Source organism: Opisthocomus hoazin, chromosome 4 (genome assembly GCF_030867145.1).
Source record: "Opisthocomus hoazin isolate bOpiHoa1 chromosome 4, bOpiHoa1.hap1, whole genome shotgun sequence".
Lineage (NCBI taxonomy): Eukaryota > Metazoa > Chordata > Aves > Opisthocomiformes > Opisthocomidae > Opisthocomus > Opisthocomus hoazin.
The window spans coordinates 38,867,155-38,893,633 of NC_134417.1; the positions used below are offsets into that span (position 1 = coordinate 38,867,155).

At 41.6% G+C, this 26,479-nt stretch overlaps 1 protein-coding gene across 1 annotated transcript in view; it reads left to right on the top strand.

Moving 5' to 3' along the window:
- ITGA9 (integrin subunit alpha 9) overlaps window positions 1–26,479 on the top strand; it is a 233,050-nt gene that overhangs the window by 170,064 nt on the left and 36,507 nt on the right. Inside the window, exons 19-23 of the mRNA XM_075418633.1 lie at window positions 4,049–4,135; window positions 5,569–5,648; window positions 8,804–8,893; window positions 11,631–11,739; window positions 14,475–14,582. Coding sequence (XP_075274748.1) covers window positions 4,049–4,135; window positions 5,569–5,648; window positions 8,804–8,893; window positions 11,631–11,739; window positions 14,475–14,582 — 474 coding nt within the window. The remainder of the gene's footprint in view (window positions 1–4,048; window positions 4,136–5,568; window positions 5,649–8,803; window positions 8,894–11,630; window positions 11,740–14,474; window positions 14,583–26,479) is intronic.

Below are 26,479 nucleotides of genomic sequence, written 5' to 3' on the forward strand. Positions count from 1 at the left end.
GCACCTTACTTTCTTCTGGTTAGGTATCTGTGTTGCTTTGGGCAGTAAGGATTTGCCTGCACACAGCGTATGTGTTAGGGACAAGAACAGGAGGAGACATTGCTCTGAGCACATGGCATGTTGTCAGCCTGTAGTCAGGTATACTCAGAGCTCCCATGCTCAGCACCTGCCCACTTCTGCTGAGACAGGTAGTGGCCAAAGGTGCTGGTGGAGGAGACAGCTGGTGTCCCCCACTGAAGACAGCGTGGTGCACCAGCTGAATACCTGAAACAGCAGAGAGATGGGGAAGAATATGAGCGTTGCTGAAATTTCTCGTCTCAAGCCTTAAATTTAGCAAATAGCAATGTTCCCAGTTTTCTGCTGCTACACGCTATATTAATATTATCGTTGTCAGCTTCCTGCGCTCTTTAGTTGAAACCACGTGTAATAGTTACCCTTCAAAACACTTATGTCCAAAAATAAAGCCATTTTGTTACAACTCTGCTCATGCACCCGATTACATGCCCCAGGGATTGTGTTTGACAGCATTGTGCTGCAGAATTTAGGCTTTGTTCCTTCCCCATGTGGCCCTTGTAATGGAGTTAGAACTTGACTGTTTCATTGCTCATGTTATAATTATCAGGAACTTTTTTTTCTATGATAAAGGCCTTTGAGAAACAGACTGTGAGCCAACCTGAGCTTCGTGTTTCTCATACCCAGTCCTGCATTCGTTATGCAGTAATAGTACAGCTATTTGGCTAATTAGCTCGCTATTTATCTGATTGACTCTCCTAAGAATATGAAATGCTGTTAAATGTTTCAGAAAGAAAACAAAAGTTTTCCAGATAAAGCTTCACACTGTCTCATTGGAAAGGAAACTTCCAACCCCTTTGGCTATGTTTTCTAAGCAAACTAGAAACTGCTATGGAAACTCACGCAGTAAGCTGGGTTCTCAGCTGGGTTATATTGTCATAGAGAAGCACTGCGCACTGAAAGCATTACCTAACATCAGTGAGAAATGGCATCCAAAATTTCTGTACGGCCTGAGTTCCGCTGTTTCCATTCCCTATTTGTTAGATAAGACAGCACCAACCCTTCAGCTTGCTGGAGTAGTGTAAAAATTGAATTTATTTAGTCCTTACAGAGTGCCCACATGTTACAGAGCTGAACACCATAGGTAACCCCATAAAGAAACAATTTTTTCTCTCTCCAAAACAGTGCACTGCAAGTAAAGTCTGAAGCCAGACAGTGAGCAGTGAAGGAAAAACAAAATGTTTACTCGTTAGCTGAGCTTCTCCATCCTAATCACAGAGCAAAGCAAGGGGTCCATGGGAAAGATTTTCTGGGTAGCCTGTGTAGTTTGACTTTGCAGCATTAATGGAATAATAGAATATCTCAAGTTGGAAGGGACCCATAAGGATCATCGAGTCCAACTCCTTGCTCCTCACAGGACTGCCTAAAACTAAATCACATGACTCAGAGCATCATCCAGATGCTCCTTGAACTCTTCACAGGTCTGGCTGCTTCCCTGGGGAGCCTGTTCCAGTGACCGATCACCCTCTCAGTCAAGAACCTTTTCCTAATGTCAAGTCTGAACTTCAGTTATATTGTATTAGTATTAGTCATTAAGCTGGATGGTATGCTAATGAAGCCAGAAAGTTGTTCAAGTCAGTCTTACTGCATCCATTAAGCTGTTGCAAGCAACAACAGCAAAACCAGCCAATGCAACGTTATCTGTCATTTCATTAGCAGGCCATTATAAAGCAACTGGCATCTGTCCACCTGCTGTCAGGGCTGCAAAAGCAGGCAGCCACCAACGTGCAAAATGAAGAAGTACTGCACTTCTTCCATGATCAAGATGAGAGTTCTTTCTGTTATCGTGTATTTCAATGTGTCTGAAGAGATACAGCCTTGAGGAGAGGAGGCAGCCTCTTGGGTCTGTCTGGCCACTGTCACCATCAGACAGCTATGTAAACAGAAACCCTCTTGAATGAAGGCAGGCTGGGAATTGATGAAAGAGTTCGTAGGTTGCCACAGTTAGACAGCAAGGAACATTTGAACAACACAGAACCAAGAATGTTCCCAGAGGAAAGAGCTGTGAAATTTTTCATTTGGTTGTGCAGCTGCTCAGAGTTTGTGTTCGCTTGATCACTCACGTAAAACTGGAGAACCTCTCAGATTGCCGAGAGGAAAAGGCAAGTGAAGGGGGAAGCACTTGCTCTGCTGTTTTGTGTTAAATGGAGGACAAAATCTAACACAGCATATGAGGATGGCAGCTTTCAGACTGAAGCTAGATATTTGATTTACTGGGCAGGGTCATCTTCCGATTTCTGGAAATAGAAGCCCACTGAAGCAAATCCATAAAGAAGCTGAATGTGGAGGCCACTGCCCTGGCATATAAGTAGTACTGGAGTAATAGCATGCCATCAGGCATCTCCAAGCATGCATGGATTTCCTCCTTACATTATTTTCTTTGCATATGAAACCAGTGAAATACTCTCTGAGTCACAGAAGAAAGGTAGCATTAGGACTATACTTTTCTGTAGATGTGTGCCCTGATTTGAACCATGATTCTGAAGATAGAGACCTTGTCTTTCAGCTATCACAGGAAGCAGTTACAAGATCAAGAATCTGAATGCTGTCAGACTCATAATTAGGATAATAGTAACGTCTGGCTCAGAATGTGAAAGACGGAGAGGCATTTCCTGGAGATGCTTGTAGCCTGAGTCCATGGTTCGGGAAGCTGCTTCCCCATGTGCTTGTTCCAACTGAAAATGGTCCTCATGTAAATGCTTAATTTTATGTGCATGTTTAAAGCAGAACTCATATTTGAAGTGATTTGGGAAATGTGCGTAAGGAGACAGCCCGGGCTTCGCAAACTGCTGTAGATACTGCAAATAGGTCAAATAAATCACATGTTCTATAGTTAAGAGATTCTCAGCTACATATCTAGAATAGAGTTAATATCTGGATTCAGGTGTCTAAATTTAGGCATTCATCTTGTAGCTGCAGAACACCAATACCATAGCTCCAGTGATGATCTAGTCAATACTAGGGCCTAGAGAGGTATTCAGCCCAGTTTAGAGTAAACATCTGCATTTGGTCTGCTGAACTGGTATCTACATCCATTGACTACGATGTGAACGCTGACACCTAGATCACGTCGCAAACACTGGCTGTGTAGGCACCTAAAAGTCCATATCAGATTCCAGAGCTGAATCCCACTCTTAAAGTTTAGTGACATGAACTTGTCCACAGTGACAGAGCATAAAACTGTTCCCTGATAATCTGGAGATGAGAACGTGCTAACCTGGAGCTAGACACTTGTTTTGTGGAGTAATGAAGCAGTCTTGATTCAACAGAAGTATTTCTGTTGTAGCAGACTCACCAGTCAAGCAGGATAGGACTGCTCTAACCTTTTTCATTTGTGTTATTGACAGTGTTGGTAGTCTGTCAATGTCAGGCATGAAGAGAGGCTCGTCCCTGTACTTTATCTGTGCCACCATTGTATTGCTAAAGAAAGTTGGTATCCATGCCCACATGGCTCGTCCTGTGGACCAGAGAAAGAGATCAGGGAAGTGAACGAGACCAGGATGAGGTCAACGTTTTCTCCAACATCTGTGCGTGGCATGGTTTGGTCACTGTTACCCAACTCGGTTCTTTTTCTTTGGTACTGGTACCTGGAAAAACTACCTTGGGGAACCTGTATTCTGGACCACTTGAAATCTGTCTTTTAATAAACAGAGGGAACAACTGATGGTCTGAGTTATCCAAGAACTTGGGCTGATCCCCTGACTCTAATGCGTTTGGTCATGCAGTATTTCACCATGGTCTGTCTCTCGGAGCAATGTTCGGTTTGTTGTCTTATTCCCAGTGCTGCTCTGACTGAGGTGGAGTAAGGAAGTGCAACACTGCACTTTTCCTTATTCGGTGAGTATTAGTTTTCTGGGAATAACAGTGCTCTGGTGGGAAATGTTTAGTTTTCTACAATACTTTGTCACAATAGTATCTTAGTAATCCTCTTTCTCCCCAAATCTATCATCTTTTGGTCTTTTTTATTTTCTTACAGGAGGAGCTGGCCATTGCCTGTGAATTACTGGAGTCCGACTTCCTCAAGTGCAGCGTGGGATTTCCTTTCATGAGATCAAAATCTAGGGTAATGTTGTGATATTTGCATTTGGAGAGTGATGGTCCGTTCACGTCTTTGTCTACAAGGAGTGACTGGAAGGGCCACTGCTCTGTTAATTCTGTGACCGATACTTTCTGCAGCTTTCTAACCCACACATCCAAGCCTTTCACAGTCACGGACGGTAGCTGTCCTCTTTCCCACCAGATAGAGCCAGTGACAGCACCCTCTGCACTGCGATACGATGCTCTTGAAAAATGAGACAAGAGTTGCAGCTGTGAAAAACTTACACGTTTCCTCTGCAGAAAATTAGAAAAGGACTCTCTGTCTTATTTATTCTGCCTTATTCCGTTTTTCTTTTTATCTTCTCTCACCTTAAAGTGCAACTGAATTTGTACAAATTGCAAGGAAAATATCTTAATGGCTTCTTCATGTTATGGTCTCCTGGTAGCTTTTAAAGAGGGTTTTGTTTGGTAACAGAAGATGAACTCTCTCATAATGTTTAGAAATCCAACTGGGTTCTTTCTGTCACTAAACCGAACGGCACAAATGACCAACCCAGAAAGCTGAGAAGATGAGGAAGAAGTTCAGGATGACCTGAACAAAATGAGGCTGAAATTTTTCAGAGTATTTAAATTTCAAAACCGAATCCTTTCCATTTGAACTGAAATATCCTTTGACCTGATGTGAAATTTTTTCTTTGATGTGTTCTATTGACTGTAATGTGCTCATCTGAAACATGTAAAAAGATTTTATATAGAATAGAAAAAATAGACACAGTAGCAAAATATTATCTGGAATGTAAGAATTTCAGTGTTCTGATTCAGAATGACATAGTTGGGTTATCTTCAGGTTTTTTTCAGCAAGCCCTTGCAATTAGTGTGAATTTGGAAAATGTTTCACTTGGCCAAAACCTGTTTGGGAGTTTGGTAGAAACATTGTTGCGTGGAAAGGCTAATGTAGTGCTACGGTGGTCATCAAAGTAGATTCTCTTCAAAAGTCGCACCTGGTTTTATCCGTTGTGATGGGTGGCCTGGATGGTGCGTTAGCTTGTGCTGGTTGCTCCAAGCCTCTGCGCAGGCCTATGGCGTGATTTTTGTTTGCCTGAAAGATCTCTTCACCAGCAAGTAACACACAGATTGGTGCCGAGGTAGTTTCAGGGGGTGATCCCCTTATACGGGAAGGCTCGTTCCCTGGCAGAAGATCTCCTTAAGAAATATCGTTCAGTGGCAATTCCAGTAAAGGCCTTTTCACAATGAGGGAAAAATCGAACTCTCTACTATTTGAACAGAGACACAATTGCAAAGATTTAAAAGCTGCTCTACATTAGAGGAGGCTCTCTCACATATATCAAAATACACTGCTTTTGTACAGCTAGGTCGGTAAAATATACGTGAAGTTTCAGCATAAATACATTTGAAACAATATAGAGTGTCTCTAAATACCACTTTTTCTTTGTGCAGTATGAGTTCAGTGTGATCTTTGACACAAGCCATTTGTCTGGGCAGGAAGAAACGCTTACCTTCCTTGTCACCGCCCAAAGGTAAGGGAACCTTTGTGTATCTCGATCACTTGGATGCTCCTTGTTGCATGAAGTGTGCATTGCATATGCTTGACAGTGGTGTGATATTAATTGTAGACACTTGTGTATATGGTAAATAAGGTTAAATTACTAGGGCTAAATGCATGTATTTTGATAACAGAGAAGCCATGTGATGCAGCTTCCTGAAGAATGAGGTGAGATCATACTTAGGCTTTCTTTGCGAGACAGTTGCAATTCTGAAGGAGCATTTTGTGTTCTCTCAGTCGGAAGGCCCTTGTGTTTCTGTGCCCATCCCTTTGGGCCCCGTATCAAGATCAGCTCAGCTGCGATTGACCATCAGCACGAGGAAGACCCATTTGTTCCAGCATTTGAATGAAATAAGCATGCCTGGATGCAAACCAAAAGAGAGAAGTGCTTTCATCAGATGGTCAGGGATCTCACTGACAGTTTCCAAAGTTGCATCTCTATTTTTTTTCCTCCTCTGGATCTTCAGCAAGCTAAGACAGACTGCGTGAAACAGCTGAATGGGGTACTTCCCCAGGGGCACTCAGAGCAGGCATTGAAGTAGGGTGATGCCAAGTATGCTTCCATAGGGATTTTAGCTCAGGCAGAATAAAAGGTGTGACACATGCTCTGTGCCTCCTGAGATGATGTGCCACAAAGAAGCAGACTCCATGGGTGATTCAGTCACAGGCACTGTCGGGGTGTGTGTGGGAACTGACGGTAGCACAGCTGCATTAACCTGGGCCATGAGCAACTGCTCTGATGTGCTGGGGGTGTAGCAGTTGCTGGGTGGCTGCTCTCATATGCCATAGCCCTCCCCTGCAGTAACAGCTGTAGGTGGGAACAAGATCCCGCAGCATGGGATGAAACACTGAAAGTGAGACTTTGCATCAGAGGGGCAAGACCTTGTCTTGCATGTTAAAGAAGTTTTACGCTGCATGAGGAGAAAGTCATTGTGTATTCAGATGACCCCGTGATGCTTCCAGGTCAGGGAGATGCATCAGGATGTGCTTGGTGAATACCAGATGGTGCAAAGATGGGTCAGCACTGCTTTTAATTTGCCCAGCCAGTGTTTCCCAGATTGTACCTCTCATTTCCCTGCCTTGGATAACACAGAGCTTTCCTCTATAACCTTACTCCTCAGATTTCTGTGCCCTACCAGTGAGAAGTTTAGTTAAGTGCCTTTAGATGGAGTAAAGAAATAAATAGCAGTTTGTACACATAGTGTGAATGCTCAGAGAGGTTAAGAGAAAGTTTCTCATTTCACAAGGATGGACAGGAGGACAGTTGTGTTTTGAAGGACTGAGCTGAGCCTCCAAAGACAACAGAGCAGGTCCCAGTGCTGATTACCCTCATTTTCTCTGTGACTTTGGGCAAATTGCTCAATTCCCTCACTGTCAAAGAAGTGTAATATAATCTTTCTACCACAAGAGTTGCAGGGAGCCCTGGGGTAAAGTCGGTGATAAGGATGTGGAGGGGAAGTGTCTGTGCTGTGGCCAGACTGCAGTGAGCGGGCATGTTGTTTCCACACAAAACGGGAGCTAGTCGGGCAGAAATGGCTGGGTGCAGAGAAGCTATGCCATGCTGTCGTGGGAAAGCAAGTATCGCCCTTTAAGTGGCTACTTAAGCCTGTCCCTTGAAGCTGAAAATTTGGCAGTAGCATCTGTAATGAGAGGCTCCTTCAGTAGTGACAGAGATCAGTTGAAGAAAGGACAAAAAATTACTTTTACTCTTTTTGTTTAAAAAAACCCCAAACCCTTTTCTGTGCTTCCTGATGTGAACTGTTTTTCTAGAGCTAGATTCAATGAGCTATATTCTCCTTTTCTGACAGTACTTTTACTCCATTTGAAACAGATAAGCACATACCTATGAACCCTGTGTGGAATTCTGCTTGCTTATTCTGCTTGCCACCATGGTATCTTGTTGTTTGTGTTGGATGAGAGATGTCTCCATTTTGGCCTCTTCTCTGAGCCTGTTCAAAGGAAAAACTTTTATTAGACCTTTTCTTGCTGGGACTGAAAATTTGTGGGTTTTTCCATCTGGGCCATAGTTCTATTAGCAGACATGGCCAATGTGCCAGTTGGAGAAAGCTGAGCTGTATCTATGCAGATACGTAGCCAGCAGGCTCTGGTTTTTGTAATCTGAGCAACTCATCATCTGCATGGTATCAGTTGGGATGTTACTGCCTGCTGTTGCCTCAGTGATACTGTCCTCAAATAAATAGGGTCATATCTTCTGTTTCGCCGATTTGATTTATGAGTAAATCCAATGAATTGCAAGGGAAAAGTGATTCCAGATTCACTGCTGAAGAAATTGGAAATATATGTAACACAGCTTTCAAGATTGTTCTTCAGAGCTGTCACCCACCAAGCAGACTCACCATCAGAATAATTAGAAGTTTGCCTGTTGGACATATATTTCAGGAACCTTTCCCAGACTTCATACAGAAATGTTCACACTGAAACAAACTGACTCAAATGAGGGATGATTGCTCACTTTTCCCGTTCCTCCTTATGCTTTTGACTAGTTGAGGCAACTGCCTTTGAAAACGTAAAGTAGAAGGGCTTTCATTTTTGCAGCCGAGTACAGCCAGTGGAGCTGGAACTGCTCAGAGGTTATGTGGTTATGGCCTGTCCAGGATGAGGGTCTCGCCCAAAAACCTGCTTGCGGTGGCACCAGATTGGTGCTGTGGTACGACGCAGGTACAATGAAAGCGCAGTCTCGTTTACTGAGTCAAGACTCTCTGGGGGGTGTGTGCATCCCTCCCAAACTGACCTACAGTCAGGCTGGGAGAAAATGAACCCTTGCACTGGAGTCTGAATATCCTTGTTTCTCTCCACGGTGTGTGATGGCTGTAGTTTCTCCCTGCCGTTTGAATTCACACCTGGCTACAAGGTAGGTTTTTTGGTCTGAGCCTAATCATGTCACAGCCGCAAGGAGCACCTGCAAAGGACGTGCATGATGTGCGTGTCCTCTCCAGGGTGGGTGAACAAATGTAGCTCTTCATCTTGAAGAGGCTTCTTGAGGAGAACTGACATCACTCAAATAGAGGGGCTCGGAGTACAAGGCAGAGAGATGGTAGCTGTGAAACTGTGTGATATATTGCAAAGGCTGTCAGTTTATAGCATGTTTATTTTTACTTTCTGGCACAGTGGAAACCTAGAACGCACTGATTCTTTGCATGATAATACTCTAAGCCTGTCGGTGCCCCTGATGCATGAAGTGGACTCATCTATCAATGGGTAAGTACCAGTCACCAAATGAAAACAACAAAAATAATAATAATAATCCTAACAATAACTTCTGAGTCTCTCTGGTGAAAAACTGAATTCTTCTCTTCTCTTTGTTTACATGTAGTCAGACTGTTGATTTTTCCCTGTTTCCCAGACTCTGGAAATACAGACAACCTCATTCATTATCTGGGAATTTTATTTGTCATGCCTTTCATTCCAATGCTGTACCTCTTTCTCACTCCTTTCTAGCTAATGCTAGTTAGTTACCATCACGTTTATAGTAGGCATTTTAGTGATCATATTTGAATTCATGTGATTCTGTAGATATGATAGACCTTAAAATAAAATAAAAAGAGAACAAGTAAATCACGTCTTGTTCCTTAAGGCATCTGTTTAAAGATATGGTTGAGAATCACCAGGCCAAAGGTTAAGGTCAAATGTTCTGGGATTTTAAGGAGCTTGGTGGAGTCTAGCTGTTCGCCTTTCTGTTTAATTTCACAGCTTCTGCTTCTGTTCATTTTCCCATTCCCTCTGCTCCCTAGCCTACGAGGTGTCTGATTACCAACTGAGGAACATCACTCACGCTTTGACTGAAACACTTGTAGAACACATAGCCATTGTCCTCTCCCCGGGACGGCCCACATGCGAGTTCCTGCCTTTGTGCTTTGGGGTCTTCCCTTCCACTTTCTGCATTACAATCTAGAATGAAAGATTTGCGGTCAGTCCCAACAAACAGACCATCCTCTAGCGTAGACAGTGCTGGAGCTGGAACTGGGGGACCTGGTCCCTGGAGGTGAATTAGCATCCATGTAGTCTGAGAAAGCTGACATTCATTCCTAAACTGAGGAAGCAAAGACTCGTCAGCAGTGTCCCCAAGAGGTCAGTGTCTGTTCTAGCCACCATTTATAGCAGCCCCCAGGGAATACCTGTTGTCTAAATGACCAGTGCAGGGTGGCATTGGTAGAAGTCAAAAATCCCCTTGACCAGGGTTCTGCATGTGTAGGCACAGTTACCTGCACTCATGTGTGATTTGGCTGAAAAGCTGCGTAAACTCAGAGTCATGGCCTAGTCTGGGTTTTACCATATAAAGCTGATTTCCCCTCTTGTTGCACAGAGGTAAAATCCCTTAATGACTGCCGCAGTAGTCAGAATGGCTTGAGCCTGCTCAGAGGAGTGAAGAGCGCTGTCAGACCTCACAAGATTACTAGCAAGGACAAAAATTTCCTCTATACTGAGAGTACAGTCTCAGCAGAGTGTTCAGGAAGTTTTCAAATACTTTGTGTTTTGAATGCATTGGGTTTTTGAATACATTTTTACAGATTGTGTAGAAATTTAACTCTGTATCCCTTGCTTCTTGGTGCTTTGATACAGATCCGTTTTTGTACAGCTTTGCAGATACAAATGCTTTCATCTGTGCCTTTAGATCTCTGTCACCTACAGCATAATGTATGCCAAAAAAAATATAAAAATTTGGCTCTTTTTTTGTTCGATTTTTTTTAAAGCACAAGGTGTCTGAATTTATAAGCCCCACCCAACAGACTGTGTGGATTGTTTTTTTTCTTTCTCATAGAAAAGGCTTAGTTAATTCAAGTTCACAGAAATGTCCAGCTACCAGGGAAAAGTTGGGTTTATTGGAGGACACAACATTCCCAGGCATGGTAATATTAGTAATACTCTTTTTTGGACACTGTTTTTTTAAAGCTTATTTTTATTAGCTATCCTGCATTTGAGTCTGAGAGCAAACTTCATCCCTGGTCATAAATAGCCCGGAAGGGCTTGTACCATGTTTGGGAGGAGCCTTCTGGCACAACGCCGTAAATGGGAGGAGTAAATCTGTCTCTTGCTGTTTTCCCCAGCAATCCTTGGCACAGGAGGCAGGCAGGAAAAAAAGAAATGTACCCAAACAGTCTTCAACTCCTATCGCAAAAAACTCGGACCCAAAAGGACAGCTTGGGAAGAAAGCAGATTTTTAGGCAATCCCTCACCAAGATTTGTCTGAAATTATACAGGACCCTTTCCAGGCAGTAGAGCAGCATGAGAGTAGTAGGAGGCACAAAGGATGCTTAAAGCAATCCTAGTCCTCTTCTGCAGAATTCCCAGGTACTGTGCTGTGCTTCCAAGTCTTTTCTGAGAAAACCCTACTGTATTTTACTTTGTGAAATGATGATAAGAGTAGTTGAGGAAACTTGGCCTGTGCCACTGTAGTTGAAAGCAAGTTACATATATCCCCCTCTACTCTTCCCTTTAACCATCTGCTAATCATAAACGTAGTGAAACTCAGATAATTAATGAAGTGTTTATTCCTCAATGCTATGTAAATGGTAGATAAAATTGAAATGTTACTTTAGTGAATATGTAGCTGAAAGTATTGCTATTAGTAATTGTTTCTTCAGATTAACTTGGTAGTGCAATGATTTCCTGTGTTACACAAGCTATAGGACTTGCACAAATCATCCATGGCAGGGGGTCCTGGAGAAGAGGTTTTGTGATAGGAAAGGAGAAAAAGAAAGAAGTAATCAAAAGAAGTCTGCTTCAATGATGGGACATTAATCCGGGTCAGTTGACATGCTGCTTCTGTAGCGTAGCATTGTCAAGAGGAAATCCAATCACAAATAATAGATTAATTTAAAATGGTCCCATAGAATTTCACGTGACCAGAAAGCAAGGGGTGCAATTCAGTTTGCCACAAATACATTTAATTTTGGTGACAAACACAGTTTACTAAATTTGTGTCTTGATCTTTCAGAGAAGTCTTCCCTACTTCCTTTTTCTACGGTGATTCTGTGGAAGCATCCAACTTCGTTCAGTTGGAAAACCATGAATGCCTTTTCCAGTCTCTCAACTTCACACTGCAGGTAAAACTGATCCCTATTTTGACTGCTTCCCTGCTTGACAGCACATTCTGGTTTTGTATCTCTTTTATTCCGAGTGTGTTATGGGCTTTGGTGGATGTCTGTGAACCACAGTAGGCATGCTTGATTGGATGACATATTTACAGCGTGCATGGATGGCATATTTCCTTATCTGAACATATTATAACAAGAATTGCAAATAGGGCATCTGACTTCCATAGGAATGAGGCTGCTACCATTTGTTTCTTTCTTACCTTTCATCATGAGCTGAGTAAAGAGCTCTAGTTACTTGAGTGCCACATCTTGGATGCAGTTGCAGGTTCAAAAGGGAGGCGTAATTCTTTTTAATGGTGTGGTCATTGAGCAGAGAAGTGGGCAGCCTTTATCCATGAGAACAAACATGTACCTGGGCACGGGATTCTGACTTGCTAAATGTCTGTGGTATGAAAACATTTATAGCGCTACTGGTAAGAGTACAGCACAGGGAAGAGACTATGACACTAAAAACACAGTTGTGAGAAGGTTCCATTAAATGTCTTATAACATCTCACTGTTATTCAAGAATTATCAAAAGATTACACTTCACATGGCAGTTAGATGGGTTCCTGACGTGGCGAAATATATGGATGATTTATTATAACAAACTCTTGTGGTGCAGCGGAAAGGAACTTGTGTGGCTGTATCTTATTACAAGCACTTCAAATCCTTTTTGACCACTAGATGGAACTAGGGAATGATAAATCATGCAGAGGTGGGGGAGTCATTTATTGTGAAAAATAGTCTTTCGCCTTTTTTCCCCTTTCTGTTCTCCTAGGCATGAATGCCACTCAGCTCATAATGAGTAACACATGTCTTCCTCCGTGGACAGACTGTGGTCCAGAGCAATTAAGCCCCCACTGTCATGCAGTGCCCTTAGCTATTTACTGAAAAGGAGTGAAAGCAGGATTTCAGGACATTAAAGCTTTTGTGAACCAGGCTATTAATTCTTGTGATTCTGATTTCATTCTTGAGGGTTTATAGGTCTTCCCCTCTCTCTCCCCCTCTTAGCCAGTTATTGGTTAAAAACAGATAAAGAACAGATGTACTGATGCTTTAACTAGATTAAGATTTTCAATAAAACAAAGTGATAACAGGTAAGGCAGAGAGAATCTAGATACTGGCAGAGCCACTATTTGTCCTGCCGCAGAATGCTGTATCTCAGGCACACACTTAAAAGCTGTAATGTTAGTAATTTTTTTTTTCCATATAGAAGTAGGGAATTATACTGTAACAAGTCACAGGTCTGCTCTCCAGTAATGTGGTAAACCTCATAACTGTGTGTGTCAGAGAGAAAGGGTAGAGTTTCGTAATGGGCAAAGCATGGTTTGTGTTACTGTTTGCTTAATTGTTTTTAATGATTTGCCTGCCATTTATTAAACTTCTCCAGATGGAGAAAAGTAATAGTTTCTTAAACAAGAATAAGAGATGATTTACAAAAATACGGGGCTTTACTGCGGTTTTTAGATGTGAAAATCTATACTCTGTCCAATGTTAATAAGGAAACGTATCTATGCATCATTTTTGGGGGGTAACAAGATGTGCAATGAAAATGCCTTTTCTGCATTAACTCGTATCTGATCTCAGTGAGATAATCAAGGTTTTTTAAGTGTCTAACATGAAACATTATGTTTGTATTTCATGCAGCATTTATCATGCTCCCTTTTAGTGGGATTTCTCCCCCTGCCTGGAGCCTCAGGCTTTTGGTAGGGATTTGACATTGTGAACCGATTCTCTTTATCTGTCAGGCATTTCTTCAAATATGAACAGTGTTTGAAGAATGAAAACCTGTTGGTTTTAATAGTTGTACTTTACAGAATAAACAATTGATTGCTACGTCTTTTGACAGTACTGTCTCAGTGCGGATAAATATTCTAATGGGCCTAATGTTTTTACTGTATGCACTTACATATGTGTTAGAAGCAGCCAGGAAACATTTTTCCTAACAAAAAAAAATGTAGATAGACATGAGAACTTACTTTCATTGAAATTTTTCCATGGATTGTTTCTTTTCAGCAAAAACCCACAAATTTTGGAATTTAAACTGGATATGTTTCAGTGGGGGACTGGAAATTCTTTGTTTGTGTTCAAAATTTGTGGGGGGGGTTGATAGAAAGCCAGTGTTTTCCACAAAGAGTTTCATTTCATTGGAAACCCCAGAACTTGAATGGAAGTTGTTCTCCTGCATTTCTTGGCAACTCACTCAGCAAACCTGCAGTCCGGTAGTCACAATCATCTTTACTTTGGCTTCTCCTCCATAAAGAAAACATATGCAGAATATGAGGCAGTGGTTACCAGATGGAAATGAGAATATTAACTGAGACAGCAACATTTCTTACAGTCTTCCGGATGGTGTTACCAAAACATTCAAAGAGTACTAGCAATGTCTCTGTAGATAAGGTAGAAGTCTCATGATATTTGTATTGATGGCCGGTAATTATCCTGCAAAACTGCTTCTCGCTTGATATATGAGCTGTGCCTAAAGGCAGTTAGATAAGCCAAACCTTTAACTTCATCCTGATACTGACAAAAGAAGTCTTAGTCTGAAGGCATTGAAAAACTTGCATAGTATTTGATTTTTTTCAAAAATTGCGTATATTCCAAGCTCTGGTTCTACAGCAGTTTCCCATTTATGAGCAGTCATATATGTAATTTTATTTTTATTTATTTTTAATACATTTATATGCATCTTTGTCTTACAGGTTTACAATGCTGGACCAAGCACTCTCCCTGGAGCTTTTCTTGATATTTCATTTCCAAACCGCCTCTCTGCCACTGGAGCCGAAATATTTCATGTTCAGCAGATGATGGTGAGTACGTTATGACATGTTCTGAGCCCAGAGAAGCACTGAGAGCTATCGATGACTGAAACAAAAAAAGTCCAGCAGAACTGGAGGAATCAGTTGCTTTTTTAGACAACAAAAGGTTCTTTGTATCTGTGGCCAGATCATCACAAGCAGCTGAGCCCCTCCAGCTGTTGACTGCTGTCCCTCACCTAGGGCAAGCAGCTGGTTGTCTTTTCCTGGTTTCCTACAATGCAGTGTAAAACTAGGTCAGGCTAATCCTGAAGGAAATGTGGAGAACACTTCCCTGAGTCACAACTCCAAGGAGGATTGAGTCTCAATCAGAGGCCTCCCTGACTAAATGGTGTATATAATATCAGCAGGATGTGTTACCAAGATGACTCACGTTCCCTGATTTTTTTCCTGTGGTTACCTGCAAAAACACTAGCTAGGTCTGAATACATTATCCATATCTATTTTTCTGTAGTCCATGTTATAATTTGCTCTTTTTGAGTGTTCTTTTAACAAATGTAAGTACCAGAGAAATTTATTCTTTCAACGCAATGTTTTTCAGAAGATGATTTTGTCAGCTACAGAGAAAATCAAAATAAATTGTGGCAAAGGAGACACATTCTTCGATTTCATATCTAATATTTATTTATTACTTTCAAAGGTTTTATGAAACCACTAAAATACCGTCATTTATACTGTGGTGGCCAAAAGACGGAAATCTCACTGCTGAGCTAAATTTATTGCTGAAATTCGGAGTAATCTGTCTTTGTGAGATGGAGCCAGCTCTTTGGTCTACTTGAAAAGAAGTAGTATGCTTGCTTGGGTTTTACCCACTTTTCTAGCCTTTTGGCTGAAAAGTGTTACCATCCCTCATATGCAAGGGACTGTGTCACCGGACCTGTGTATATATAGATCCAATCAGGCCTTTCTAAGCAGGTTTCCAAGTTTTGTGCTGTTGAAATATATGAGATAAATATATATATGGCTTACAGACGGCACTAAAAAGGCAGTGTCACTGAGAAGCAGATTTGGGATACTGTGTGAGGCACCAGTATTGTATAGACTGAGTCAATTCTCCAACGAGACTGAATTAATTCTGCAGCCTGTGTCTCATTTTCCATGGCATTGAATTTTATTGTTTTATTTAGTCCAGCCTTTTATGTGGACGATCACCTTCCCTTCGACACGTTGTGTGTGAAAGGATCATGACCTGTTTCCTTGTCCTTTCCCGGGTCTGTGCGTGCTGTGGGAGTGGGTTTATGTCTGTGTTATCCGCAGCAGCAGCAGAGAAGTTGGAGTCTACCTAATGGATTTTGTCTGCCCAAGTGTTGGTGTCACCTCTGAAGTCAGTCATCCTATATATTTCTATACAGCCAATAGAGAGGAATAGAAAACTCATCCCATCTAACTTAGGGTGTGATTAATTCCTTCTAGGCATTGCCTGTTTCTCTGTGCTGACTCTTCCAGAAGTCTGGGCAAGTTGCCTTAGACAAGATACCTGTTTTGCATACTTGAACTAGCTGAGATGTACACTACTCACTAAGGGGGCAAGGGCTAATTTCCAGGCATAGTTTGTCATCATTTCTACACAAGACCCTAAGTTACACTGACAAGGATGGGACAGACTATATGGTTTGGAATAGCTATTAGAAAAACAAGGCAAAAGCCTTAAATCTTGTGCTTAACTTGGTTTTCATTTCTGTTATACCTCTGATGGCTTAAAGGAGATCCAGCTGGGTGGTGTGATCTTGGGCATTGTATTAGTAAATACTTGCGGGGTTTGTATCGCTCTTCCCCAACAACAGGTTGCATTTGCCCGCACATTATTTGACGCCTTTCTTCTACTTTGCACTTTGTAGAAATTTCAAATTGTTGTTGTGAAACCTATTTGCATTGCAGGCTGACGAGCGGTAGTAGGCAAGTATGGTTTTATGAGAGATGTCTGCATGATACACTGGCATACCCTGGGTTATTTCGACCGCTGATGTTGGGTATGTGGTCAGTACGAGTCTAGTACATGACTTTTTGAGCACCTCTGACGTTAATAAATGTTATCCAAGCAAATCCTGTCTGGTATAGTGGTTATCCCTGCTTTACAGATAAATAATTGAAACACCAAATGGTTTGCCTAAGGTCACACAGGAAATTTGTGTCAGAGCCAGGCACTGAACCAATGTCTCCCAAGTCTTACTGTTGTAACAGGAAAAGCATCCTACTCTCTTTCCTCCTGCCTCTCTCCCACTGAGTTTTTATTGACTGAAAAGGGAGCTAAAATCATGGAGCTTTTCATCTTTTCACAGACCAAATAAACAAACAAACAAACCCTGAAAGCAGCAGATTGGCATGAACTTTGGAAAATGGCTTAGAACAGCTGTTTTTCAAGAGCATTTTTGTAAGCATAGACATTAAAGATTTCAAGCTTTTGCTTATTTTGAACTTCCCAGAATCTAGACCACAGTAAAGGTGGTAGTATCCTTTCAGATAGCGCAGGTGTTTCTGTAATTATACCTTTATATCTATAATCCTGCCATTCTAGGTGTCAGTGTTGACAGACCTTTCAGAACAGCTGTCATTAGTACAGTTGGTTAGAAATTGTCATTTATCTGTAACTGAAACTGTTGATACAGCATTTGGGATTTGGTGACATCATAGTTTTGTGTTTTTTAAAGCTAATGGAGCTTTTGCCGCTTCTCTGATGTACAGTACAGCAGTGAAATTTATAGGCGAAAATACCTAGTAAAAGCTCCAGAGATTGTGTCTCAAATATGTGTATGCCACACAAGATAAAGCCAGGAGCTAATCACTTCATATTGTGTTGACTGATGTAGTCTTTCAGGCACAAAAAATAGTGAAAGGAAGAGAGTCACATATGGCCCACTGGAACGGTCTGTGTCTCTGGGAGGTGTTAAGAGGAATTACTGCCTTGCTGCTCTTAGAGGAAATGACAGCCCTCATGCTTCCTCTGTTCCTGTTGCTCTAAGCTTTTGGCTTTATTGCAGAAACTGCTTGAAGATTTTCTTCTAGAGAAATTCAGGTCACAGAGATGTTTGACATTCGGAGTTCTGCCTTAGAGATGTTTAGATGCTCTTTAAGGGGTCTTGGGAGTTTCTGCAGCACTTCCCTCAACAAAACCCCTAGTATATAAAGGAAGCAAGTCAACGGTAAAAGCCAGAAGTAAAAGAAAATGGATAATTGAAAGAAAAATAGAAATAAAACCAAGTGAACTTCCTCTCTATCAGAAATTTTTAACTAAAAAGAAATGCTAGAAATTTTAGAAGTCATTTTAACTAGGGAATTTCACCAATGACATTGACTTTATATAGTAGATACTCAAATTCTGCAGTAGTAAATGATATTTTGGAAGCAGGTAAGACAAATTAGTACTTGTTTGTTTATATTTATTTTCATATTTGCTTTCTTGCAGAGGTTTCAATCCAGGTTAAAAACATAATAAATGAAAGATCTCAACTTGTTGGTAAAAGTGTTGTGATAGGAACAGTATAGGTGATAACACAGAAGAGCTTCACCCAAACAGAGTACAGTAGAGTTAGTGTTAACAGAAATGTGTATTCTCCACTTTTCAAGCCATTGATTATTCTTCCACAAAGGAAAACAGTGCTCATTATACTTGTGTGTGTTTTGGTTGTGAACTGAAAGATTAGTAATTTCCTTTGGGTATCCAGCTAATTTGGAGGGCAAGGGAAGCGCTACTTGACTTGCCAGCCAAGGAGCTGCTTTCTGGGGCATCTAAAAACATTTTCACAATGGGAGTTCCTACCAAATTAACCAGGGTATTTCCTGAAGCTGTTGATAAATTAGCAATGTGTCCAGGATTACTCTGATGCTGGCTTTATGGAAGTGGATCAGATTGTTGCCTTCCTATTTATTTTACTTCCAGCGAAGGTAAACACAATTATGAGGAATGAGGGACAAACAGTTGGAAACCAAGTTTGTCTGTTTGAACTGGAAGCCAACTGCAGTGCAAGCAGATGATCCTCACCCCTCCTCTGGAGGGACCGAGCTCTGCAGGTTTGCCAAGTGGTTTTGGCTCCAGTCAGACAATTACCACCAGAATCAAAGATGCGCAGTGTTAACCCAGAGCAAGCGCTGTGTGCACTTGTGGGTTTTTGGAAGGAGCTATCACTGCTTCTCTTCCATGCATCGTGCAGGCCAGCAAGCAGTGATTGTTTTCTAAGGGCACGTTTAGGTGAATCAATATCAAGGTTATAAAGAATTGTGTTGTTATCGTTGCTGAGACAAGAATTGTGTTGGAAAGTGAGATGCACACATTGCAAGACAGTCTCTTCAAAGAGTTTGCAGTCTAGGTAATGAAATAAAAGGGAATTGGAAGCAAGGAGGGAGAAGGAAAGAAAGAGTGTTCTCGGTTTTCTGATGAGAAAATCCCTCCCTGCATGTAACTTTTGATATCAAAGTGTAATGATTACTATTTTAGTAATTGTTAGTAATAGGATGTTTTTAAATTATTATGTTCTCTTACTCCGGTAATTAATGGAGAGAGAAAGGCATAGAAGCAACTCTGGAGAAGCACTTGCCAGTTTCCACAGACAATACAAAAGTCATCTAGTCTCCCTGAGTTTCCCTAGATGTCAAAGCTTACACTTTGAGAATTATCTCCAGGGACAAAAAGTGGGTTAAACCTTGGTGTTGTGAATCCTGCTCCCATTAACCTTGAGTGAGCCAGTTAGCTCCAGTCCCTAGCTCCTGGTCCAGTGTTTCCATCACTCTTTGTTTAGGGAGCAAAATAAGAAGTTCTCATGTTAGAAGGACAAACAGAAGTCCTCCAGCTGTCCTATCATGCTTGGCATATTCACTTCACACTTCTTTCTGAGTGGGTGAGACCTGGATTGTGCCTTTATGAAAGCAAGATATTGATAAGATTTTAAAAAGTAATGAATAGATGAATTGGAAACGAATTAACAGCATGGAGAGGTGGCAGAGAATTGCTCTTCCAAGTTGCCTTGGGCAGAGAGGAACCTGATGAAATTCAACAAGGGCAAGTGCAGGGTCCTGCACCTGGGGAGGAACAACCCCATGCACCAGTACAGGCTTGGGGTGGACCTGCTGGAGAGCAGCTCTGTGGAGAGGGACCTGGGTGTCCTGGTGGACAACAGGTTAACCATGAGCCAGCAGTGTGTCCCGGCTGCCAAGAAGGCCAGTGGCATCCTGGGGTGCATTAAGAGGATTGTGGCCAGCAGGTCGAGGGAGGTTCCCCTCCCCCTCTACTCTGCCCTGGTGAAGCCCCATCTGGAGTACTGCGTCCGGTTCTGGGGTCCCCAGTTCAAGAAAGATGAGGAGCTACTGGAGAGAGTTCAGCGGAGGGCTACGAGGATGATGAGGTGACAGGAACATCTCTCCTGTAAGGAAGGGCTGAGGGAGCTGGGCTTGTTCAGCCTGAAGAAGAGAAGGCTGCAAGGGGACCTTATAAATGCCTACAAATATCTGCAGGGTGGGTGTGAGGAGGATGGGGCCAAGCTCTTTTCAGTGGTGCCCAGCAACAGGACAAGGGGCAATGGGCACAAACTGAAGCACAGGAAGTTCCGTCTGAAGATGAGGAAGAACTTCTTCCCTCTGAGGGTGACGGAGCCCTGGCACAGGCTGTCCAGGGAGGCTGTGGAGTCTCCTTCTCTGGAGATACTCAAGACCCGCCTGGACAAGGTCCTGTGCAGCCTGCTGTAGGTGACCCTGCTTCGGCAGGGGGTTGGACTAGATGACCCACAGATGTCCCTTCCAGCCCCTACCATTCTGTAATTCTGAGCATAAGGACTGTAGAAAAGCTTGTCATGTTCAATAAAGAAAACCGTTGAAATAAACATTATTCTCTTCCTGTGAACGATGGAACAGAAAAAGTAAAATGGAGTCAGTCCCAGAGCCACAAGTCTCTCCGGGCTGATGACAGGTTACATTTTTAAGGCCAGTTTTGTGTAGCACTCATGTCCTTTTTCTTCCTGGCATTTGCCCAATAATGTCTATAAGGAGCAGAAAGACATTAAGGGATAAAGTTTGCTGTCTTGTTTCATGAAAGGTCCTCAGGCTGCTTGAGGTTTTTCTTCACTTGTATAATGAAAAAGAAAACTTTACAATTTAAAAACCTTAAAGGTATGTTCTGCTTATTATCTGTAGGTTGCTATCCTCCAGCATAAGAATAAGATGCTTTGGGGACTGCACTGCTGATTTTGAAAACCATAAGCAAAAGTGGACTCTCAGAGCTCTCTAAAGTGCTGGTGGTGCCCGAGTGCTCCTTGAAGCAGATGTTGAGATTGTCAGGCTCGCTGTTGCACGCTCCACGTGCAGAGGCAAACCTGTGAGTCACTGCATAGAAAACCCCTTGTTTGTCAGCAGCCAGTTTAAAATTGTTTAGTTTCTGTCTTTTGAAGTTTCAGGTCTTGGCTCTGAAAACATACATACACAGTCCCAGCATGCGAAGATATAAATATTTGCTGATAATACTTGATTTAGGAATTTTTCTTTCCAGCAGCAATTTAGGCTGCTGCTGATTGCCACCGTTGATACAAGGTTTGCTCAGGAACATTTTGGACTTATGGCAAGATTTATTTTAGCCCTTTGTGATTAGTCATCCCCCCTGTAGTCTCTTCATTTCAGTGATTGCTATACACATGCTCACATACGCATATTTTGGCACCGTATTTACAGGCATAGCTAGATTGCTGGAGGAAATTATTCATTCCTGGGAGTGTGTTGTACAGAAACTTCCTGACCTTCCTGCCTCCTTTGCTTTAATTGATTCTTTAAATGACTGTTCCAAAATATTTTACTTAGGCAGTTGGAGGTGTTCTTTCCACCCCTGGTCTAGAGCATCTCTGTGATAGCAACTGAATCTGGCTTTGCCTGGGAGCCCCGTCACTTGCAGGAGAAACTAGTGCATCCACCCTCTCCCGGGATGGCCATAAGGGAAGGTGGGAGCATACGCTGTGGTCCAGCATGGCACAGTCGCCTCTAGGCATGGGAAGCAGGACCCCAAAGCAGCTCAGAGCTCTCATAAACATCTTCCTAATGTCAGCATGATAAACTGAAGCTCTTTCATTCAAGAGGAACTTCACTCTTATTTAAGATTTCATTGTTATACAGGAAAGGGTGCCTGGCCATAAAATTCTTTCCTGAGTTATGACCTTAAAATAATCCGAAGGGGAAAACAAATCATGATATTTTTACTTTACAGGAACCATCTGAATCACTATACAAAAGCTGTGGCTTGGTTAGAGTCCAGTGCATTTACAGTGCTTGAAAATGATCTTTTCATGCATTGCTGGATGTTGTCTTCAGGATGCAGCAACACTACTAAACATGGCAGAAGGTCTTCTGTGACTTCCTAGTTTGGATTTTTAGATGAAACCAGATATGGATAGATTTTGTGACATTTTCTATTTGTCTAAATCTCCTAGCAATGAGAGTGCTGTGGTGTTTGCATAAGCAGTGAAATTTTTTTTGCAAATGCTAGATAAAGAAAATGTTCATTGAAAGCACAAAGATAAATCTGTCTTTCAAGAAAGGCCGGTACTAAAAAGATCACAGCCACTGAAACATGGACAAAAATGTACTGTGATCTATGTATTGAGTAAGACCATGGCAACACTGGACGTGTTCACTTGTGGCCTGCTCAAAATTGGCTTTTAAACTAAAGAAGTGAAATTTGTCAAATTACTTAGTTACTAAAATTTTCCAACACTCTATCACCTCAATACTCATGACCTGTCAATAAAATGTGGCAGTCTGATTAATATTTCGTGTCAACTGAAAGTGTTGCTGCTTTGTGAATTGGCCATAGTTCCTATTTTCTTGGCTGAATGTGTGAAATTCCAATTTTGAAAAAGATGGCTGATTTATGTTTTATAGAAGTGAATTTCAGATAAAGAAAGAAGTCTTATGAAGTGAATTGAGTATATACATTAGCTCTTATCAGACTCACGGAGGAAGCAGGAGGTTTGGTAGATACTACAGTAATCAGGAGTTTTGCTGAGGTATGGAAAAAAATATGCAGTAGACTTTTTGTAACCTTCCCTGGCAGAGAATTTCCTGGTGAAGGAACTACTGAGTGAGAAAAGAAGAGAGTCTGCAAAATTTTATTTTACTTTTTTTTATTTTAAGTTTTATCTTATTATTTAATTTTAAATTTTTATTTTATTTTTTAAAATTTATTTTTGAAGGACTAGAACAACTACATCCTTTCACCATTTTCCCATTGGTGAAGCTGTTCCTGCTAAAAAACCGTGGAGAAGGATATTCAGGAAAGAGCTGATTGATTAATTCTTTCAACATACACACCTCTTTTTCATAAACTAGTGGTTTTCTTTTATAAATAACATACATGATTTGTGGTTTAAATGTAAATTTAGAATCTAAGAAAGAAAAGCTAAAAACTATGGTGTCTGTGTGTATAAACTCTATCTCCCATGTGATAGAAGAAAGGTTACCTGCCTGTTCACGTATCAGATATCATCTCCCATGTGACAGAAGAAAGGTTACCTGCCTGTTCATGTATCAGATATCATCTCCCATGTGATAGAAGAAAGGTTACCTGCCTGTTCATGTATCAAATATGGAAATAAGCATCTTTTGTTGGATTTCTCTTCTGACTGAAAATACGTCATTCCAGTCTTGTGCAAGGTACTGGATAGTATCAAAAGTAAGAATAAACCATTCCCTGGGGGAATGAGAACTCTGAGGATGTCCTGGAAAGAAAGGAAATCTTCTACCTAACTTAAAATACCCCACCCCCCAGGAGGGTTTTTCTAATGAGGGTGCCTCATTTAATCTTTAAGTGTCTACAATAGATCAGTAAAATCATCCTCTTGGAGGTCATACCTTCTCTCCACTGCCTCGTAAGAGAGCTTAGATCATAGATACCTTTCCAATACATTCAAATGAATGAGCATTTGAGCAACCTGGTCTAGCGGAAGATGTCCCTGCTCATGGCAGGGGGGTTGGAACCAGATGATCTTTAAGGTCCCTTCCAACCCAAACCTTTCTATGATTCTGTGAAATATCTGCTTTAGTGAAACGTCCCACCCAACTTGTTTGAGCCCTACAGGGAATGTATTTGTCTGCACAGTCTTCAGAGCTTTTCTTCCTAACATTAACACAGCCCGTGAGGAAAGTCTGACAATTAGGTAAAGAAAAACCATGGACTTATTTGTGTTTTGTGCACCATAGGAAAGGCCGTAGAAGGGGACGTGCTAGAGACAGGTAGAACCTAGCTGAAGGAGCACTGAACTCTGAGAGATCTCAAGGGCTTTTTGAAATAGAGATATACCTGGAGATCTGTTGGCCACCTCATGTGTTGATTAATAATTTCACAGTTCCTCATAGGGAAAGGAAATGTACCTGCAAATCACTCTATTGGATTTGAACTGTTGAAGGCTTATATATAAGGAGCACATGAATGTTAGAGGTAAACTGGTTTCCATGTAAGGTGGTCTTCATTCATTCTTAGGCCTGAACCTTTGGTGGACCTCACAGTTAAGTCATACAAGTGGTCAGTCTTTCTTCTCACTGTGTACGTGTGGTGGTGCCCTCTGCCTAGGAAAGAGCCACTGTCTTGTAAGTCAAGAATACGAAATCAGGAGATCTCTGCTTTTCTTACTAAACTGGGTAGGCAGCACTAGTTCTTGAGAGTGGTACTTCTGGGGATTGCTGCTAAGTAAGTGCAAAGTGGTTGCAGGGCTAACACAAGGCAAACGTTGCAGGATTATGCTGATCAAACCCGGTTAACAGGTTATTTAATTAAGCTGCAGGGTTAAGTGCATCAGAAAAACATCTAGAGGCGTTGCAACCAAGTTAGCACAGATTTATGCCAAACGTGCATCTGATGTTTTCCTTTTGGCTGGAAGAGCAGGAGACAGAGCTGCGGTGGCATACTCTTCTGTCCTTATTTAAAGCTTCAACATCTCCACTTTGCTGTTTCAATCTTGTCTCTCATGGCCATGTAAGTTTACCTGTTGGATCTGTGGAGTGCTGATTTTCCTTAACAGCATTGCTATTCTTAGTCGAAATCTTTTGGGGTCGTGTAAAATGGGTTAATTTTAAAAATTCTTTTCTGTTGTTTGAGTGGCTTTTAAATTTATTGCCAGAATCAACAAAACTGCTGTGATTCAAACATGTTTCATTGTCTGTGAATATTAAACATTTTTGGCACATGGAGCAAGTACTCATATAACATATTTACATAACTTATTTGTCTACTGTTGAAAGTCTGACCTTGTCTGGAATTTCTTGTGAGTACACTTTTTTTTCCTCAGCGTGTACAACATGTTAGATTAACTATGCCTATCAATTCGTCTCTGTTCACCTACTATAGGGCGAATCAGTATCTTTGAATCCAGACACATGTATGCAATTTTTCCCTAATATTAGGGTGAGTCTGCTATGGTTAGCAACAAAGATAAACAAAAGTGGATCTGTTATTTATTATCCAATTTGCAAACTTGAACTGCTGATTAGACATGCATACATAAATAAAACAGGAAAAGACCTAATAAGAAAGGAGAAATATGTAAGAACTATCTGGATGCAATTTCAAGAAGTCTATGTCCAAACTGTCCTTTGGAGCCAGCATACCCCAGGGCTGATGAGAAAGGCATCCATTTCGGAGTTGAACAATGTTAACAATTTTGTGAAACAACTGACCTGTCTTCAGAACTTGAGCGTGTTTCCTGCAGCTAAAATTGCTGTTCCAACTATCTTGTGTCTCATGACATTTTCCCTGAACTTGCCCTCACATTTTTTCTGTGTTCGGATCTGGGTTTGGTTCCACCAGGTGCACTCAATGGCTGGATTCTACCTTCACACCTGCTTTGTGTCTGGTTAATGCTGCTGGCTTCCAGGCTCTCTCTCGCTAATAACTGGTGATAATTTAGCTCAAGAGGAGAATGAGGCTTACTGGAAGAGCCTGGAAACTGTAAGTTTTAATACTGTAATGAATTCATTTGTGTTAGTGGAGTCTAGTGTTGTCTATAAGGAAGGAGCTGAAGATACACATTTGTTCGCCTGTTTATCTTGTAAAATGCCAATCATTAAGTATGGGATTAGCACTCAGCTTCTTATATGCAGCAATGCAGCAGGGAAATTGTACTTAATGGTTTTTTGGAAGCAACAGCAAGTTTCCTCATGTTTTTCAGTCTCGTTCTTCCAAGGAGACTCCTGTCACATGCACATACTTAACCCCATGCCAAGTGCCAATTTCCACTTCCCTGTGCTTGGTCCTCAGCTGACCTTTCTAGCCCCCTGTTTGGAAATTGTATTTAATTTCCCTCTCCCAGGTTAACATCTTGTGCAGGATAACCCCAACAATTTCTTAAAGGCTCCAAAGGCTTGCTAGAAACTGCCATGTTCTGAGAGTAGCTACAGATTATCAGAAATGATGTTATGAGTACCCTGAAGACGCGGTACAGAGCTGATAATGGAAGGAGAATGTGCTGAGTTGGCAGGCATAGTATTTCTCCTAGAAACTCCAAACCTCCTAAACCCATGGCTGACCTGGATTAGAAATGTGAGAAGTGTTTCACTGGCAGCCCTGGATTATCCTCTGTGTTCCCAGGGGAACGCATGGTGATTGTCCCCCTTGCACTGGTACCACCTTGTTGGAGCACCAAGCCCAGCCCAGGTGTTCTCATAAATCCCTACACATGCAGGGGAGGACAGAGAGGATGATCCCCGTGTACGTAATAAATCCAACATGCTATTTCTATACAGCTCTATTAAATATCCTGCAGTTTTTTAGGATGGAATCTGTGTGGAGTGTACATGATATATTTTACATGCAGCTCTTTCACTCTGAAATGTCTTCCTGCCCGTTTTTCTTCAGGGTAGTGTAATCTGATATGGTGGAAAATCATTGCTACTTTATGGGTTGGTTGCTGCTTCGTAAGACTCTTCAA